A 20,244-nucleotide genomic window follows, 5' to 3' on the forward strand; every position below is an offset into this window, starting at 1 on the left:
CTTTTCTCTCTCACTCTCTCTCTTTCTTTCAAATAAATAATCTTTAAAAACAAAGAGAGTTTTCTGAACAAAAACAAAATAATAGATGAGCACTAGCAAGAAAGTAAAAACAAAAGAAAGTTAAAAAATGGATGAACACAATATGAGAGAACTTCAAAATGTTCGTGGAAAAGTGAAATTAAAAAATAAGTTTATTTTGGTACAAAAAAATTTGAAACTTGTATCAGTGCTTTTTCTTAATTCATATTTGCCTTATTTCTTCCCCTTTTTGAATTTTCCAAATTATGTTTGATAATTGAAGCAAAAAAAGAAGTGTAACATTTCACATGTGGTTCTCAATATATGAACACAGGAAAAAAATATGTGAGACAATTTTCATTTCCAGAGGGTAAATGACATAAAGTGAGGTAAGGTTTGATATGCACTTGCTTTGGAAATGTCCATTACATAGGCTGTGAGAATGTAGATGTGCAATATAATAATACCTAGTACAGTAATTAAGAAGTTATACAAGGGGGTACACTCAAAACACTATACAGGGGTGAGAGTGATTAGAATGTCAGAGAAGCCACTTGCATCCCACATTGGAGAATCTGGGCTCAATTCCCAGCTCCAGTTCTTGACTCCAGCTTCCTGCTACAGGAAACCTGGGGAGTCAGTGGCAATGACTGAAGTAATTGCATTCCTGTTACCCATGTGAGAGATCTGGATAGCATTCCCTGCTCCTGGCTTCTTCCTCTACCCAGGCCTGGCCTTTGACAGCATTTGGGGAGTGAGCCAGTGGATGGGAGTATTTTCGCCTCTCTCTCTCCCCCTAATCTTTCTCTTACTTTCACTCTTTTCTCTCAAATATATTAGTAAACACTATAGATAAGTCATTATGAATAAATATCTTTGCCAGAAGATAAGAAGAGGGGAAGGATGATAGGCAGAGCACAGAAACTTTTCTGATACTACAATGGTGGATTCATGCCATCATATATGTGTCAAAACGCAGAGAACTAGCCGGCGCCGTGGCTCAATAGGCTAATCCTCCACCTTGCGGCGCCGGCACACCGGGTTCTAGTCCCGGTTGGGGCGCCGGATTCTGTCCCGGTTGCCCCTCTTCCAGGCCAGCTCTCTGCTATGGCCAGGGAGTGCAGTGGAGGATGGCCCAGGTGCTTGGGCCCTGCACCCCATGGGAGACCAGGAAAAGCACCTGGCTCCTGGCTCCTGCCAGGATCAGCGCGGTGCGCCGGCTGCAGCGGCGGCCATTGGAGGGTGAACCAACGGCAAAGGAAGACCTTTCTCTCTCTGTCTCTCTCTCTCACTGTCCACTCTGCCTGTCAAAAAAAAAAAAAAAAAAAAAAAAAAAAAAAAAAAAACGCAGAGAACTCATGACACAGAGTGAACCCCAATGTAAGCTATTGTCTTTAATTAATTGCAATGTATCAGTATTGGCTCATCCATTATAACGGATGTATCTCACTAAAGCAAGATTTTAACAGGAAGGGAAAATGTGTAGGCTATGGGATGGGAACTCCTTGTACTCTCCACTCAATTTTTCTGTAGAATGTAAAACTACTCTACAAATAGTCTGTCAATTTTAAAAAATCAATTGGATGTCTGTGTTGTAACAATGAAGAGAAGAAAACTAAAAGTGAAAATTACTACCATTTATAGTTACTCAAAAATTGAATTAAACTTTAACAAAATGCATATTTGTGTAAAATGCTGATGAAAGAAATCAAAGACATAAAGAAGATACTATGTGCATAGATTAGAATCAATATAATAATGGCATGTCTCTCCAAATTGATACACAAATCTAACATAATTACTATCAAAATCCAGGCAAAGTATTTTTTTGCAAATATAGAGACAAAAATATTCTAAGCTTCTTACAGAAACTCAAACTGAACTAAGTAAAACAAATTTGAAAAAAAAAGAAGAAAGTAGAAGTAATCCTTTCCAATTTCAGCGTTCATTATCCAGCTAAAATAATCAAGATTGAGTGGGTCCTGGCAGAAAGACACATTCCCTTGAGACAGACTACAAAATCCAAAAATGGTTTCATACAGGTATGATAGGCTACTTTATGTTATAGATGTAAAAGTAACACAAGGGAGAACAGATTGTGTTTGCAACAAAGGGTGCTGGAAAAATTGGACATATATCATCAAAAATGAGCTTCATGTCTTATACAAAAATGAAACTATATTCTAAATTTAAATGTAAATCATAAAACTTTTAGAAGAAAACATGGAAAACATGGAAGAAAATCTTCAAGTCCCAAGGATTGGTGAATGGTTCTTAAACATGATATCAAAAAGAATAATGGCTTTTTTAAAAAAATCAACTAAATGAAGCATCAAACTTTGCAACTTTCATTATACAAAAAGCTCTAATACATGATGAAAAGTTAAACTAATTAAAAGGAGACATTTGTAGACTATATACTCAATAAAGGATTCATATCCAGAATATATAGAACACTCTCAAAATGACAAAACTGATCAACAAAATGACAAATAATTGAACTAACAAATGAGTGAAAGATGTAAATAGACATTGCACTGACAAGACTCAATGGATGGAACCAAGCACATGAAAATATATTTGACATCACAGGACATTAAGGAAATGGAAGAAACGGCCAAACTGGAATGTCATAGATATTAGAATGGCTAAAGTTGGAAATTATGTAAAATATATAACAACAAATGCTGGTGAAGATTCAGAGGAGTTAAGTCCCTCCTGTGTTGCCAGTGGGAATGTAGAATGGTCCAACTACTCTGGAAACCACTTTGGCAGTTTTCAAAAATGCTAAACATGTCCCTCACCTGGTATCCCTGCACTTCTACTTCTGGGCATTTACCCCTGGTAAAGTCAAATTTACATCCACACAAAAACAGCACATAAACTTTGTTATTTGGCCCCAAACTAGAAACAACCAAAATGCCCCCCAATAGGTAAATGATTAGAAAAACTACATAGCAACAAAAATAAATGAATTACTGATACATGAAACAAGTTGGAAGGATCTCCAGCACGCATGTCTAAAAAAGAAAGCCAGTCTCAAAAGACCACATACTGTATGATTCCAATTACATAACCTTTTAGCAATGACAAAATCATGGACATAAGCAACAGATTAGTGGCTGCTGGGGCTGGGGATGCATATAAACGGATAACACAGGAAAAGCTTTCTGTTAATGGAATAGTTTTATCTTCATTGTGGTGGTGATTATATCCCATCAATCTACACGTCTGACAAATGGCACAGACCTATACAAACATGCACTGATGTGAGTTTTCTGGGTTATTTAGTTATTTATTTATATAAGAGATGAGAGTGAGCCAGGGGTGTTCCTATCCACTGATCCATTCCTCAAATGCCTGTAGTAGCCAGGACCCAGGCTGAGGTCCAAGCTGGGAGCTGGGAGCTGGGAACTGAACCAAGGTTTCTTATGTGGACACCATGGCCTCAGTTATTTAAGCCATCACTGCTGCCTCTCAGGGTCTACACTTGGAGCCTGAAGTCAAACCCAATCCTTCTAATGTGAACATGGGTATCTGAACTGCTACGCTAAATGTCCACTCCTGTTTCCTGGCTTTGATTTTGCATTGTTGCAAAAAGAGGTGGAGTCAATGAAGGAAATCAGGTGAAAAAGCATGGGAGCCCTCTGTATTATCATGGCAACTCTCTCGAAATCTACAATTATTTCAAAATAGAAAGTTTAAAAAGACAATAAAGTAGTGTAGAATCTGTTAGTGATTTTTACTGATATACTTATGCTAGAAGTTATACCATATTTTGAATTTGCTTTAAAATAATTTAATTTGGATTAGTGTGAAAAGATATGTTGATAATTATTGAAGCTGAATGATAGGTATATATGAGTTCATTATACTCTTTACTTCTGTCATATTTAAAAAATTCTATAAAATAGTTTTTAAATATCAAAACAAAATGTAAAATCCAGAATCCAGGATGGGCATTTTAAAGGACACAGTAGCCCAGACATACAGAGTTTTGGGGAATTTCCACTTGATTGGTTGTTAAATAGTTTTAATATTACTCTGCTAAAATTAGACAAATTTTTATTTCCTAATGTTCTAATCTGAGTCACCTGGAAGACAGCAAAACTAACTGGCCTGCCTGATCCCACCCTTGTCTTTCTAGGTTCTAACATTGCAACAAATTGGAAAGATCCCTTTACAATATAAGTAAATGGAAATCCTCCATCCTGTCATTTCATTAAGATTCTGAGCTTGGGCTTGCTTTGCAGTATAGCAGGTTAGCCCACCTACAATGCTGCAGCATCCCATATGAGCACCTGTTGAACCCTGGGATGCTCCACTTCCATTCCAGCTCCCTGCTAAAGCTCCTGGGAAAACTGCAGAAGATGGATGGTCCAAGTGCTCAGGCCTCTGCCACCTCATTCTGGCCTGGTCCTGTCCTGGCTATTGCATTTAGGGCATGGACCAGCAGATGGAAAATCTCTCTCTCTAACTTTACCTTTCAAATAATTGAATAAATCTTAGAAAAAAAAAAAAAAACTCTCAACCAGTGTCTTTACGACAGCCCCACTTCCTCCAGTGTGTACCACCTCTGGATCACGTCTTCTATGCATCTCTTCCTCCCTCAACTCCCTCCATGCTCACTTTCTTTCCTTTTATTGTTGTTTTGGGTTTCTTGGTTTTTTGCATGTGTTAGGCATGCCTCTGGGCCTCTGCATCTGTTGTTCCCTTGATCTGGAATGCCCTTCTTTGGATTTCACATGGCTCACTGCCTCCATTCCTTCTGATCTCTGCTTAGATTCCACTTTCTCAGTGGCATGCTTTCCTATGAGCACATGATCATTATTATATAACCCCTGTCACCTTGGCCCCCTTAGTCTCTGGCTCCTTCCCCTGTGTCACACTGTCAATCTCTAATAGGCCATGCAATTGATTATGTTGCTTTGTCAGTCTTCTCTCATTAGCATATTAGTCCCCCAAAGGTAAATATTTTGTCTGTTTTTTCACTACTGTTTCCCAGAACCTAAGAAAGTATCTGGCACGTAATATGTGCTCAACAAACATTTGCTGTATGAATTTTAACCAATACCACCAAATAAAGAGTGAAAGCTTGGTTAGTGGAGATGACATACTATGAACTTACATGCACTAGGATGATGGTGATAATGATAATAATAAGGAACACTTATTTATGAAGTCCTTACTCTTTCTCAGGAACTCTGAATTTTTTTCCAGTATCAATAAGTATTGATTTATCCATTGTATTTTCCAAGGGAAAAGAGAAGGGACGGGAAGAGTCAGCATATGTGTTACAAAGCGATTAGAAAAAGGGAAAGGAAGTACCCAGTACAGCAAAGATCAACTTTCAAATTAATAATGCTACACACATACACACACTTTAGAGAGCAAAGACATTTCCCTGAGGAGAAGCTGAAACGCCACCATGTGCCTTGATGACGACTTATTTTTGATGCTCTAAACTGGTGTAGCCTCACAAGAGCAGCTGACACTAACTGAATACTAACAACCTGGCAACCACTCTGCTAAGGACTGACATTATTCTCTCTTCATTTACAGAACAACCACATGAGATGGATGCTATTCTCACTTCTCTTTTACAAACCCATTTCCCCAGGTGCTCTCAAAGTGGTGGCACCAAAGGGATGAACACAGAAAGCAAGCCCAGCTTGTAACCTCACACAGCCCCCATGTCAACCCAAGCCCTGTGCTAAGCACTCTCTGTGCAGCAGCTAATTAGTCCTGAAAAGAGGGATTCAGGATCTGTGAGCATAGCTGAGCTTCATGATGGAGCCCACATTGGACCCAGGGCTGTCCAACCTCACGACAGGCATCACAGTCACCATGAGAACCCCCTGGACTCCACTCATCTTTCATTTCTCTCTGAGTACCCGACTGACTTAACTGACTTATTTTGTTTATCTTTTGCCTCCTCACCATAATGAAAGCCCAATGAGAGCAAGAGTTTAAGGCTGACCTTGAAGCTCCCAGAACAGTACCTGGCACACAGTAAGTACCCAATATTGTTTTCAATGAATTTAATTGATACTCTTGTCTAAGAAGTCCAAAGTTTGAGGTGCCTAAAGAGGAGAAAGGCCTGGATGAGCTCCTTGGTGTGTCTAGCTTTGAATATTACTCATGAAAAAGGTGGCAGAGAAACACTGCTATTATGAGACTTCAGATCCAGAGTTGGAGCTGGGCATGGCATGTAGACAGTGAGTATACAGTCGGCACTCCATAACCACAGCTTCCACATCTGAGGATTCAACCAAGTGTGCATTGAAAGTATTTAGAAAAAATATACTGAACATGTATAGACTTCTGTCCTTGTCATTACTACCTAGACAATACAGTACAGCAACAATTGATATAGCATTTATACTGTATTATATAGAATAAGTAACCTAAAAATGATTAAAAGCATACAAGAGGATATGCATAGGATACATGTAAATAATGCTTCATTTTATATAAAGGAATTGGACATGGGAAAATTTTTGTATCTGTGGAAGGTCCTGGAACCAATATCCTATAGATACCAATGGACAAGGATGTTGTCATTTCCAAAAACAGCTTGGGCCCTGGGTCAGACACTGGAAATGTTCTGGAGTTCTCAGAAAAGAGCAATGTTTGTCCCCTCTCTTCTCCAGGACATGTGGCAACTTCCACTGATGTTTTTGGGCTTTACTGGTAGGAAGGCACTTTTGGCATCTCATAGGTGGGGGCCAGCAATGCTTCTAAACATCCTATGATGCACAGGACAGTCCCCATAACACAGAATTAGCTGACCCAAATGTAAGGAGGTCAAGGTTGAGAACCCTGTTCTATGGCTCCAGGACATCTGTATCCTGAGATAAGATTCCACTCTGGTGTGCAGCAGGCATCTTTGTCAACAACATCAAAAGGCCTCATGGGGACAGGAGTCTATTCCTTCCCCCCCCCCCCCAACACACATACACACAGGAGAAGCCCAGTCACACTGCAGTGAGTAGTCACACTGTCTTGTTCAGAAAAAGCAATTACCTTCCATTGTTGGGGGGGAGTTCCTAAGCTGCCACCAATCCTGAGATGCCCACACATCATTCGTAGGGAACAAGAAATAGCACCTTCCAAAAGATGTGATTATTCGCACCACTTTTGATGCTGGACCGCGGAAGTACAAAGCTAACTCCATCCTTAGGAGCTACGCATAGGACAGGGCAGAGTGCACCTGGGCAGGCACTCACACCTGAATGTGGCCTGTGTTGGTCGCTGATGGGGTCAGCTGTCATCAGGAAGTGCAGCTACCCCTGTAGATCTTGTGGAGTCTGTGGCCATGGCTGATTGATCTGAATGTCTGATTGGAGAAAATGAGGCTGATGGGAAGGCTTTTCTAAATATCTTGGCTGGCGCTGTGGCTCACTAGGTTAATCCTCTGCCTGCAGCGCCAGCACCACGGGTTCTAGTCCCAGTTGGGGTGCTGGTTCTGTCCCGGTTGCTCCTCTTCCAGTCCAGCTCTCTGCTGTGGCCCGGGAGTGCAGTGGAGGATGGCCCAAGTACTCGGGCCCTGCACCCTTCTGGCTTCGGATCGGCGCAGTGCGCTGGCCGTAGCGGCCATTTGTGGGGTGAACCAACAGAAGGAAGACCTTTCTCTCTGTCTCTCTCTCTCACTGTCTAACTCTGCTTTTTCAAAAAAAATTAAAAATAAATAAATATCTGGGTTCTGGGCCTTTATGAAAGAATAAACTGAATTGCATTTTCTGTTAAAGCTTGCAGTGTGTTATTTTCTACACAATTAAAGCAACAGGAAGGACTTTAAATTATTTAATAAATTTAGGACAATGACCAGAATTGCCATACATGAAGACATACAAACACACAAAAATGATCAATCAGACTCAGCTATACCAGATAATTAATCTGCCAGCTGAGGAAGCATCCCAGTAATATCAGGGTTTTACAACATGGTGCTGTGTCTCCTCAATCATTTAAATACTTGGCTTATGTTAACCCTAGACTCAAATCTTCATTCTGTTCTGTGTGGTTTCAGAGTATCAAACATAAGAATGTTCATTTTTCTGTTTGAGTTTCCCTTGTCCTGTGATACAGCAAGTTTTTCAGTGCAACGTGTTTTTGTTAAAGACTCTGCTCTCTGCAGTGCTGTGCTCTCTCCATCACTATTCCAAGCTCTAGTGTTGGCTAGTCACAGATGTCTCTGCTGTCTCACTGCTGCTCCCTGAACATCTCGGAGTGAGGTTTCACATTCCATCATTCTGATTCTGCCTCCTGACCTCTTCTATTGGGAAAAGAGAAGGGAGAAAGAAGCCTAGGAAAAAGCTCAGTCTCTGGAGGGTCATCAGGGGGCAAAATGTGCAGGAGAATGGCATGGTTTCCTGGGAGGAAAGAGCCCCCAGATCTCTGGTCCAGTCTAAGAGAATGGACAGGGAGCAGGAACGGGGAACTGAACAGAGGGTGTGGAAATCTCAGGTCAAAACAGGAGAGCTTGTGGTTTAGGGGTAGAAGTAGGCAGCTAGAAAGAGGAGCTTTCTGGGTGTCTGCAACAGAGCTTCAGTGGGGAGGGAGCTAGGAAGGCCACCAGAACTTTGCATCATCAGCCTAGGACCCAATTCCTTCTCACGCCCTTCTTACTGTCATTCGTTCTGCACTTGAGATTGAGGACCACTGCCTCTTTCCCAAGATTCTCCCCTCCACCAGCTCCTTCAGCACCACACCAGACTGTTCCTCCACTGACTCCTCAAGGCTCGCTCTCTTCCTTACTGCAGCTTTTTCTCTTCCCTTCTTACCTTACATACAATTGATAATTGCTACCTTCTTCCCCATGATGTTTTTTCCTAGAGATCACATCTTTTATCAAAAATCACATCTGCCTTTGCCTCTCTGTAACTCTGCCTTTCAAATAAATAAACAAATGATCAATCTTTTTCAAAAAGGTAGCAAAATGGAATGAGATCAATTTATTTTGATGTAGACACTTTGAAATTTTTTTAGTTTTTTTCATAATATTCATTTTCCATAAACCTGGTGAAGACTCTTTGTATGCATAAATTTCACTTTTTTGCACCAAGATGGACTTAACTTTCAAATCATTTTTTTCATGAGTTTTTTGAGGTCCCCTCATATGTTTGGCCCATCTTTATATCCACCCTGACCAAATGCTAACTGAGTGTTCCTGGAGACACTCCATTATTATACCGTGTGGTAGTTTTGACAATGATACCCTAAGTAATTTTTGATGAGCATAAGATTTCTTTAATTCTTTACTGAATGAACCTAGATTTCTCTTTTAAAAAATTGATTTTATATGTTCTTTTTTTTTAATTTTTCTTTTTGTCTTCAATACTATCAGCTATCTCTTCTTTTAATCGTAAATGTTTATTTATCTCATAATACTCTTTTCAGGTCCCTGGTACCTTTTTTGAATTACCCTCATACAAGATCCCTACTGTCAGCAAGCTTAGGGTTGGATGGGGAAGCAAATGCAGGAAAAAAAATATTACAAATGTGAAAAATCAAAAATCTGTGTTACAGATGATCACATGAAAGAACAGATTTTATGAAGTAATGTCTGGTCTAGTGGGGGGTAAAGGGTTGACAAGGAAGGTTTCTAAGAAAAGTAGAGTTTGAACTTACTGGAAGGAATCTATTCTGTTAGAAAAAGGAAGAGAGGAAGGGTGGGTAGAGAATACTAGGGGAGGGTCAAGGAACATACCAAGGTCCTGAGTCAAGGGGACAAACATTGAGTTTGAGAAACTCAAAAAGGTCAGGATAGCTAACCTACATGTGCATATTTATTCCAACTCGTCAAGAAAGAATGAAATCATGTTCAATATATTGTGCCTCAAAAGAAAACCAAGAATGAATTTAGATTTTAAGATTTTTCTCCTGGAAAGGTAGTTTACTTCTGAACATACTAACTAATTTTGGCATAAACTCATTCTGTACATATTTATAAGCACCTACTCATTACCAGACACTATACAAAGCTCTGGGGATATAAACGTGAATAGGTTACATTCTTCTCCTTTAGGGAGTCAGAGAAATAATGAAGAAATGGAGGCAGACAATTGCAGTTAAGTATAATTAGCACTTTGGTGGAAGGGCAGTTAAAGGCTAAGGGATACCAAAAAAGGGAAAATTAATTCACTCAGCAGCAAATTGTTTTGAAAATTAATCTATGCTCAGTAAATCATTACAAAGTGATACCAAATAAATGAACTATGATTGAATCTAAATATGAAACAAACCAGAAAATCTAAATTCTGACAAATCTCAAAACATAATGGAATTGTTTAATGGACTTCAAAGAACATAAGCCTACCTCAAAATGATTTTGAGAATTAGTCTACACTCTCTAGGCTTGGGTATCACTCGGCTAACTAGATACTAGAATGACTGAATTTTAGGATAAGTATTGAGGTTTGGCCGGCGCCGCGGCTCACTAGGCTAATCCTCCGCCTAGCGGCGCCGGCACACCGGGTTCTAGTCCCGGTCGGGGCGCCGGATTCTGTCCCGGTTGCCCCTCTTCCAGGCCAGCCCTCTGCTGTGGCCAGGGAGTGCAGTGGAGGATGGCCCAGGTGCTTGGGCCCTGCACCCCATGGGAGACCAGGAAAAGCACCTGGATCCTGGCTCCTGCCATCGGATCAGCGCGGTGCGCCGGCCGCAGCGCGCCGGCCGCGGCGGCCAGTGGAGGGTGAACCAACGGCAAAGGAAGACCTTTCTCTCTGTCTCTCTCTCTCACTGTCCACTCTGCCTGTCAAAAAAAAAAAAAAAAAAAAAAAAAAAGTATAGGAAGCACAGATTAGAACTTACTGTTATACACAAGTCAAATTCTAAGATAGAAAACGCCAATGTAAGTTTTTGTTTGTTTGTTTTGCTGAGATACAAACAAAAGACTTATACTTTGTAATAGTAACCCCTACAGTCAGTCTTTCATTCATTGTAGTTAATACAATTCCCAATAAAACAAAAAGCAGAGACTTGAATGTTTGCATTGATTCTGTCAATAATTAGCTATGTGAAGACAGAGGCACATGATTTCTCCCAACCTCAGTTTCCTTGTTATTAAAAAGGGTAACCTTATAAAGAATTTTCGATTATTCTAAAATAGTCGCTCCAGAAATATCATACATCATTGTATCATTTTCACCGAGTTCAATACTGACCAGCTGTAATTGTAAACACTCTGTAGAATACAGAAGTACTTTATAAATAATTTGCCAGACCAAGACACATTAGATCTTATAAGCAATAACTTCAGATTACCAAAGCTGGGTTGGCAAATGTGTACAGTACCTGATAATTAAGGAGTTACACCAAGCTAAATAGTGGCTCTGGGGACTGGTGAAGACTACATAGTCTCATTAACTAGGAAACACATACTGAAAACCCAGGTAGACTACTTACTACTTTTGATAGAATTCATTCCATTCTCTTGATTGTAGGAAGCACACAAAAGCATAATCATACAAATATCATATCACATATCCTATCCTAAGGACAAAGAAAACTCTCTTTGTTGAAGGACTCATCTTTGGACATCTTAGTCTTTTTGCTAAAAGTGTTTGATAAAGTTGTCTAAAGTGAGTGATGCGTTAACAATGTGTCTGCCAAAGAGGAGTCTGAGCATTTAAAAAAGTGGATATGTTTTTTTCACTAGATCCAAAAAATGACAAACTAATTATAGGCAGTGCTACATAATAATCCTAAGTGTAATTGCAGTATAATTTTTCGGATGTGTATTTACTGTCTATCTCCATCATATCATTATGCATAGGTTATGCTAGCTTCTCATCATCCAGGTCTCCCCTATCTCCTTGAGGAATAGACTTTTCAAATATGTAGATTCCTTTGAAAACACATAATGGTGCCTAGTCTACCTCTCTCATTACAGGACCTTAAATAACAATGCCAACAATACTAGTATTTACGTAAATCCTAAAGCCCTGGAAAGCCAATACTGCATGTCTTTTTAAGTTATATAATGTCAGGGAAGAGACATCATTTTTCTAACTTATTGGTAAACAAAAGTAATTTGTCCTACCCTTTCCTATGTCACCACCTCTTCTCTTATCAGTGAGGGTTTCCACACTGTATATGATGCAAGGGGTTCTGACAATGTGAGTGGGCATCCACAGATTTATATCAAGGCCATTAGCCACAGTCCTTTGAGCCCAAGGAACCCCAGTGGACAAGCACAGCTGTAGGTCAGTTCATCCCTTTTCCTATGCAGACCCCACACCCAGTTCACTAAGTGTCACGTTATTAATGTGATAAAAGTAAATGCCATATTCTTTGGCAAGCTACAGACAAAACTATGATGCATGGAAACACACGCTTGTAGAAACATGAAAAAAAAAAAAACAGGTGGACCATGTAAAGATTTGTTTGGTTCTGTGATGGTTAATGTTATCTGTGGCTTTGGTTAGAGTATGGTGCCTGGTTGCTGGATGAAACACCAGAATGAGATGGTTAGATGTGATTTGAATCTATACAACTGACCTTCAGTAAAGCAGACCAGCCTCCCTAGTGTGGGTGGGCCTCATTCGCTCAGATGAAAACCATATGCATAAAGATGGGTTCCTTGAGGGTCAAGGAATCAGGCTCCAGAATGCAGCATAAAACTTTAGCTTCAGTTTCCAGACTTCCAACTCAAGACTCTAGCATCCATTTTTATCTGCATCTCCAACCTATCAACTTGACCTGTGGGTTGCACACTTATCAGCCCCACAATTGCACAAGCCAAATTCTTAAAATTCATTTCTCTCTATAGTTATCTCTTTTTCCATATGTGTGCATATATATATATAAACATATTATATGCATACATATTAATATAATATGCATATAATTTCTATATGCACACACATATATACATGCATTTATATTTATGTAAAATGTCAAAATTTTGTATTGGCTCTCTTTTTCATGGAAAAAATATAAGTTTATTCAGAATATTAAATATATTAGAAATTTCTTTCAAAAAACAAATACATTTGATTTTGTAAATGGCATTGTACAACCGTAAGTTTTAGAATTTTTAAAGCTTATTATTTTTAATAAGACATCTAGTCAATGACATCTGTCTTTCTTTCTTCTCTAGGGTATCACATGCAACAGGGTTTAGTCATTTTGTGTGAATGCAAGAGCATAATCATATTCTCATGTATATCAATTGCAAATATTGTTTTTAAAGTATACTATATTATACAATGTTTTCAATTGTAAGACTATCTTTATTTCAGTTAAATCCTTAAAAAGCAGTTCTTTCTAATAAACATTATCTTCCAATTGGAAGATCCATTTTAAAAGTATTTGCATCACTAGGATGTAAATTAGTGGTTTTACTTTTAGACCAGATTATGCTCTATTGAAAGTATAAATGATGTGCTAGCATATTTTTATATAATTAATAGAGTGACAGCAGAAAAAAAAAGTTGGCATTACAGAGATTAAGCTGTTTTCTACTTGCCCACCATCATTTTCTGATGTGCATACTTCAGAAAGAAAAGTGCCTCTCAGAGGCAACCTGTGGACAGAGAGTACTTACTAACTGCAGAGTCATAGGAGGTGGAATTGTGTTCTCCTCTCATGAAGGGGTATGGCGACAGGTAAGCATGTGTGCAGTTTTTAGAAGCTGGTTGGTTGGCTGGGAAGGAGATGAAACAATAATATTTGTTATTGAGAAGCTCAGTGCCAACTCATTCCTAATGGGATGCAAACATGGGAGTCAGGAGGTTCCCAACCAAAATAAAACCACTGATTTCATCAACACACTCAGAGAATCATTGTTCAAGGGAGAAAACCCTCCTTAAAAAACTCATCTCAAGACACCTAGATGATCTAGAAGAGTGGATTCATCCTAAAATATCTAGTTACATGATGTAAATCCATGGAATAAATGTGAGTGCCCTTATATTACCTTATAATCCAGGGCTCCACATTTCTTTTATTTTCACCAATTCTCCAGTACCTAACATAATGCTAAGGATGTGATTGGTTTTCAAAAGTAATTGTTTTAAAAATCGAACAAACTTTAATTTAAACTTGATTAGTTCAAAAGGATAAAAAATTTGTTCTCTGTTCATCCAACTTTTGGAGAAAAAGATTTAAATGATAAAACATACAAATTAATAGCCCAAATACGTTCTCAGCATTTGAAGAAACTATGTGACAAAAACATCGTGTTGTCTGAAAACAATATTTCATTATGTGGACTTTAAGGCAAAGTGAAAGAAGTCCTTGGCATAAACTTCCCTCTTAATCCACTCCACCGAAGTCTTAATATAAATTTCCAATGTCAAATTGCCTGATTCTTCTACTGCCCCAAATGCACTGGAAGATAAGTCTATCAGATGTGTCTCTCAAAACACCACTCATCACTGCTTTGTTCCTTTTACAGATGCCAACTCGCCATTAGCTTGCCTAAGTCTTCAGTGACCTCATATTTTTATTATATGTTCCATAATCTGGACTATGTAACTACATACTTTGATTTTTTTTCACAGAAGCATTTGATAAGAAGGCTAATATTTCAACCCTCAATAAGCTATTGGATAATAAACAGTTCTTCATCGTTGGATGCAATGAAATAAATGCAAGTTATTTTCAATGAATTGATTCTCAAAGATTACTACAACATAAGAAATACAGTTGAAAGAATGCATCATAGTTTTAAAACGTTATTTTACTTCAAAAGAGAACTTTAAAGTTTGTATGAGAGAATGCAAACATCAAAAGCAAGCACTTCTTGATATTGCCTATAAACTTAGCTAAAGCCCAAATAATACCAGCTTTCATCTGCTGTGGTTGGTAATTAAGTTTAATTATTTGAAAAAATATGAAGATTTTTTAAACTTTGAAGCTTTGAATATAAAATAACACAGCTGTATTTCTGGATTTTTATATTGGAGATTTCAAGGATTTATAGCCAAAAAAATAATTTGCAACATAGCAGTAATAGACACTTGAAAAAAAACACCATTGAGTATATTGGTTTTTTTAAACTAGGTTTAGTGAATTTTAAAGATTATCAGAGAAACAGAGTACAATTCAGTAATGCCATAAATATTCAGACTTCTATTTTATGTTAGAAGATATAATTATTTATATAGCCCTTTCCACTTACTGAAAAAGAATCTCTTCATGAACCTTTGAAGGCATCTTATTGAGCTTTTTACAATTAAGAATCCAAACTTTTGTAAGTGATAGGTTCTAAATAAGAATATGTTCATTTTTACTTTAAAGTAAAAGTGGAAAATAAAGCCAAACTGTACTTACTGTACCAGAACTTCCAGATATTGGAGTCATTCTCTTCCACAATTCCATTAAACCAACATCTCCAGAAGAACCCTTCATGGTGGAACGTGACATTCTCTATCTGCACAGAACACACACGAAGTAACTTGCCGTGAACACATGGAATATAATCAAAATTCATCACATGAAAGATAGTTTTCCCCAAATAACAAATCAGTAGTTTATGTCCATGAAGAGATAAACCCTCCGCTCCCATTCTCTGATTTCAAGAGGATACCTAGGCTCTCCTCCCCACACCATCCAGCACTTCAATACTTAGGAGAAGAAACGCACATTGTGGTCACCTGAGCACCTCCCCACTTCAGTCACCAGGAGCCAATAGTCAGATCCAAAAGCCACCAGGAAGAGTAAAACCCCCAAGGCACCAAAGAGAGCCCCAAAGAAGATGGCGATGTTCAGTCTCATTTTCAGTTCACTGGTCTCCTTTTAAATAAAATAAGAAATTGAAACACGGCAGACACCTAGTTCCCCAAAGGCAACAACGACAAGAGGAAGGTTTTTGAGCAGGCAGAATCGTCTTGAGAACCCCGTTCTAGCTCCTGCTTTGGTGGCTTCTCGCTCACTCCCAACCAGTGGGTTTGTATTCCCTCTGCTTTCCCCTGGAGCGACTCCAGCTCAGCAGCTGAGAATGGCTGGCTATTTTAAGATACTGATTGAGGAGCTGTCTCTCTCCCATGAGAATCAAAAAATAGCTGACCTTGCCCAGGCTATAGAGCAGAGTACCAGGAGCTGGCTGGGATGACTACTACTGCTGTTGGATAATCCATAAAGGCGGAAAGAAGGTGGAATGGCTATGACGTCATCACCGTATTGGCCCCAAACTCTAAGTGTCGAACAAGTGCCATGGCCATTACCAAAGACACTTAGGACTCTCTTTGAAGATGTGAGGGCATTTCACAAAGTGCCCAACATAATCATCAGAAAATGGACTGATGATAAAAGTATCAAAAATATATTGTTTCCTGGACTAAGGTTAAATAAAATAGTCTACTCTTTCATTTTTGTTTATTTTAAATATGAGTCCCACAGAATAGTCATATAGACCACCTAGCTACACTTTCTTCAAATCTGTCTCTTTGAGGTTAATTTTTTTTGTTTTCATGTGTGAATGTGCCAGGTAGAATTTTTTAAATATTTGTGTATTTTTTAATGTTTAAGACTTATTTTATTTATTTGAAAGTTAGAATTACAGAGATAGAGAGAGAAACATACAGAAAGGAGGGAAAGATAGGGAGACCTGTCTTCCATTGGTTAATTCCCCAAATGGCCACAATAGCCAGGACTGGACCAGGTCTTCTGGGTCTCTCACTTGGGTGGTAGGGGCCCAGGGACTTTGGTCATTTTCCACTTTTCCAGGTGCAGTATCAGGGAGCTGGATTAGAAGTGGAGCAACCAAGACTAGAACTAGCATCCTATGGGATACTGACATCACAGGCAGTGGCTTAACCTGATGTATTACAATGCTGGTCCTTTGTGTGCCATTTAAAACTTACACTTGGCTGTCATTTTTAAAAACTGTGTATATTCATTTCCTTTATTTCAGAGAGAGAGAGAGAGAGAGAGAGAGGGAGTTTTCCATATGCTGGCTCACTACACAAATGTCCACAACAGCCGGAACTGAGCCAGGCTGTAACCAGGAGCTGGGAACTCAACCTGGATATTACACGTGGATGGCAGGGACCCAACTGCCGCAGTCATCACCTGCTGCCTCCCAGATGCCCTTCCACAGGAAGCTGGAACAGGAAGTAGAGCCAGGACTCAAACCCGGGCAATCTCATATGGCATACAGACATTCCAAGCAGCATCATAACTGCTATGCTGAATACATGCCCATATATTCTTATCAGTAACCTGGGCCACTTAATCTTCCAAAATGGAATCAGAACTCTACCATTTCCTTCACCCTTCTTTTGTTTTGTACAGGATAAATCCTTATGATGGATTTTGTGATCGTAAAAATATCCTTAGATGAATGGCCCTGGTTGGCCCTAGTGTATGCAAAGGAGAGGCCATGGATGGTGTTCAAAGCCCAAAAATCATGAACCATGGGGTTAAATTGAGTTTGAGAGCTTTACCTGAGCAGATTCCTCACCTAATGCTCAAATCTTTTCTAAAAGGCTCACCATGCCATTAGGCTATGGCACTTCTAGCCTATGGCATTTAAGGATATCACAACGGCCAGAGGGCTCTGCTCGTCTACCGAAAACTGCATCTTGGGAGTTTCTAGACATTAATCCTGTTCTGTTCTCTGAGACTGCACAGCATAAGTTCCCTCCGTCATGCGACAGAACTTTCTGATATTTGGAAGACAGTAATCACCTCATTCCTCCTCAAACCACAGCCCCTCTTCTCTTACCTAAACTAAACACCCTATTGCGTTCATCCTTTCTATGTTCCTACAATTTTTAAGTATCTGAATGGTGTAAGCATAGTAAAATATTCTGAATATAGTTGTTGTTTTGAATGAAGATGATGGGTACTCTTTCCAGCAGCCAAATACTTGTCCCAACAATATTCATTTTTTAAGAGTTATTGATTTATTTGACAGGTAGATTTACAGACAAGAGAGGGATATACAGAGACAGAAGTCTTCCACCTGGTGCTTCACTCCCCTACAGGCTTCAGTGGCTGGAGCTAGGCCAATCTGAGCCAGGAGCCAGGAGCTTCATCTTGGTCTCCCACATGGGTGCAAGGGCCGAGGCCCTCAGGCCATCTTCCACTGCCCTCTCAGGCCATTAGCCTAGAGCTGGATCAGAAGAGGTGCAGCCAGGACATGAATCAGTGTCCATATAGGATGATGGTGTTGCAGGTGGAGGCTTAACATTCTGTGCCACAGAGCCAGCATCACAATATTCCTTCTAACACTTGATCTCACAAATTTTATTTGTTGGTTTGCTTTATAGCTTTATCTTTATCTTGTTCTTAAAAGTATTTGAATTGGCATACATAAAGATATGCAAAACAACAGGTTAGAAAAGCTACTGTATGTATGTATGAGATAGTTAAGGCATACAGGGAATGGATTAAGGAAGAGAAGGAAAAACTGGTTTAGCACTTTTAGTGTTTGCCCTTGGGCTTTCCAGTTCCCAAAGTGGAGAGCAAGTCCCTCAGTTACATAAGGACTTCTTTCTTCAAGTGTTTGATCTAGCAGTTAAGGCACAAGTTGGGACACCCACAACTCATATCATAGTGCCTGTATTTGACTTCACTCTGCTCCAAGTCCAGCTTCCTGCTAATGCAGACGCCAGTAGGCAGCAAGTGATGGTTACAGTAGCTGATCCCTGCAACCCACCTGGGACATCTGGATTGAGTTGCCAGCCCTTAGTTTTGGCCTGGTCCAACTCTGGCTGTTGTGGGCATTTGGGGAGTAAACCAGTAGGTGGAAGAGCTCTCTCTCCCTCTATTTCTCTTTCTCTTTTTCTCTCTCTGTGTGTATCTGTGTGTGTGTGTGTGTGTGTGTGTACACTCTTTGTCTGTCTCTGTTTTGTTCAATATCTCTTTGTTCTGTTAACTTTGGGTGTTTTGTTTTTATCAGTTACCAGAAGCTTAGCAGAATCTCTGCCAGAGACCAAGTGGATAAGGTCACCACAGCCCTGTGAGGAATGCAGTGGGAGGAAGCTGGGAGATATGGGAGCAGCCTGACCTGAGGCATCACAGCTTGGAAACCAGCAGGAGAACAACGTCCTTTGGCCTCCTGGGATGAATGTTCTTTAGATAACAGGTTCAGGGGTGGGCACTGTGGCGTAGCAGGTAAAGCCACCACCTGTGGTGCCAGAATCTCATATGAGTGCTAGTTCCAATCCTGGCTGCTTCATTTCGGTTCTAGCTCTCTGCTATGGCCTGGAAAAGCAGTGGAAGATGGCCAAGTGCTTGGGCCCCTGCACCCACGTGGGAGGCCTGGAAGAAACTCCTGGCTCCTGGCTTTGGATTGGCACAGCTCTGGCCACTACTGCCATTTGGGGAGTTAATCAGCAGATGGAAGACCTCTCTTTGCCCTGCCTCTCTGTAACTCTGCCTTTCAAATAAATAAATAAACAAACAAATATATGTTTGTGTTTTTTTTTTTTAAAGATAACAAGTTTAAGGAGCTTGTTGCTCAGACTACTCCCTTCCTCCTTTGGTGGTGATGATGTGACAGTCTGGTTAAGAACTACATGTTTAGGGGCTGGTGCTGTGCCATAGTAAGCTATGGCACAGGGCAGAATTACTACTTATCAATAGTCACATTGAACGTTAATGGCCTCAACCGTCCAGTTAAAAGACACAGATTTGCTGATTGGGTTAAGGAACAAAATCCATCTATTTGCTGCTTACAAGAAACACATCTTTCCAACAAAGATGCATACAGACTGAAAGTGAAAGGCTGGAAAAAGATATACCATGCCAACAGAAATGAAAAAAGAGCAGGTGTAGCCATCTTAATATCAGACAAAATAAACTTTAACACAAAAACTGTTAAGAGAGACAAAGAGAGGCACTATATAATGATTAAGGGATCAATTCAACAGGAAATAACAATTATCAATGTATATGCACCTAATTACAGGGCACCTGTTTATTTAAAAGATTTGTTAAGGGACTTAAAGGGAGTCTTAGACTCCAATACAATTGTACTAGGGGACTTCAATACTCCACTCTCAGAAATGGACAGATCAACAGGACAGAAGATCAACAAGAATACAGTAGATTCAAATGACACTATAGCCCAAATGGATCTAACAGATATCTAAAGAACTTTTCATCCTACACATAAAGAATTTATATTCTTCTCAGCAGTACATGTAACCTACTCTAGGATTGACCACAAACTAGGCCATAAAGCAAGTCTCAGCAAATTCAAAATAATTAGAATCATATGATGCACCTTCTCAGACCACAGGGGAATGAAATTGGAAATTAGCAACTCAA

General features: G+C 39.6%; 1 protein-coding gene across 3 annotated transcripts in view; it reads right to left on the reverse strand.

Annotated features, from left to right (window-relative positions):
• TMEM182 (transmembrane protein 182) overlaps positions 1–16,052 on the reverse strand; it is a 57,392-nt gene extending 41,340 nt beyond the window's left edge. The window contains exons 1-3 of one of the 3 annotated variants that reach the window (XM_002709841.6): positions 15,610–16,052; positions 15,298–15,397; positions 13,568–13,666 (exon numbers count right to left, since the gene is read on the reverse strand). In XM_002709841.6, coding sequence (XP_002709887.1) covers positions 13,568–13,666; positions 15,298–15,397; positions 15,610–15,741 — 331 coding nt within the window. In that variant the 5' untranslated portion in view covers positions 15,742–16,052. The remainder of the gene's footprint in view (positions 1–13,567; positions 13,667–15,297; positions 15,398–15,609) is intronic. The other 2 variants (XM_017339387.4, XM_089327447.1) reach the window with 2 other exon arrangements.
• Between the last annotated feature and the right edge of the window lie 4,192 nt (positions 16,053–20,244).

Source organism: Oryctolagus cuniculus, chromosome 2 (genome assembly GCF_051225735.1).
Source record: "Oryctolagus cuniculus isolate XC-2025 breed Fujian yellow rabbit chromosome 2, ASM5122573v1, whole genome shotgun sequence".
Taxonomy (NCBI): Eukaryota; Metazoa; Chordata; class Mammalia; order Lagomorpha; family Leporidae; genus Oryctolagus; species Oryctolagus cuniculus.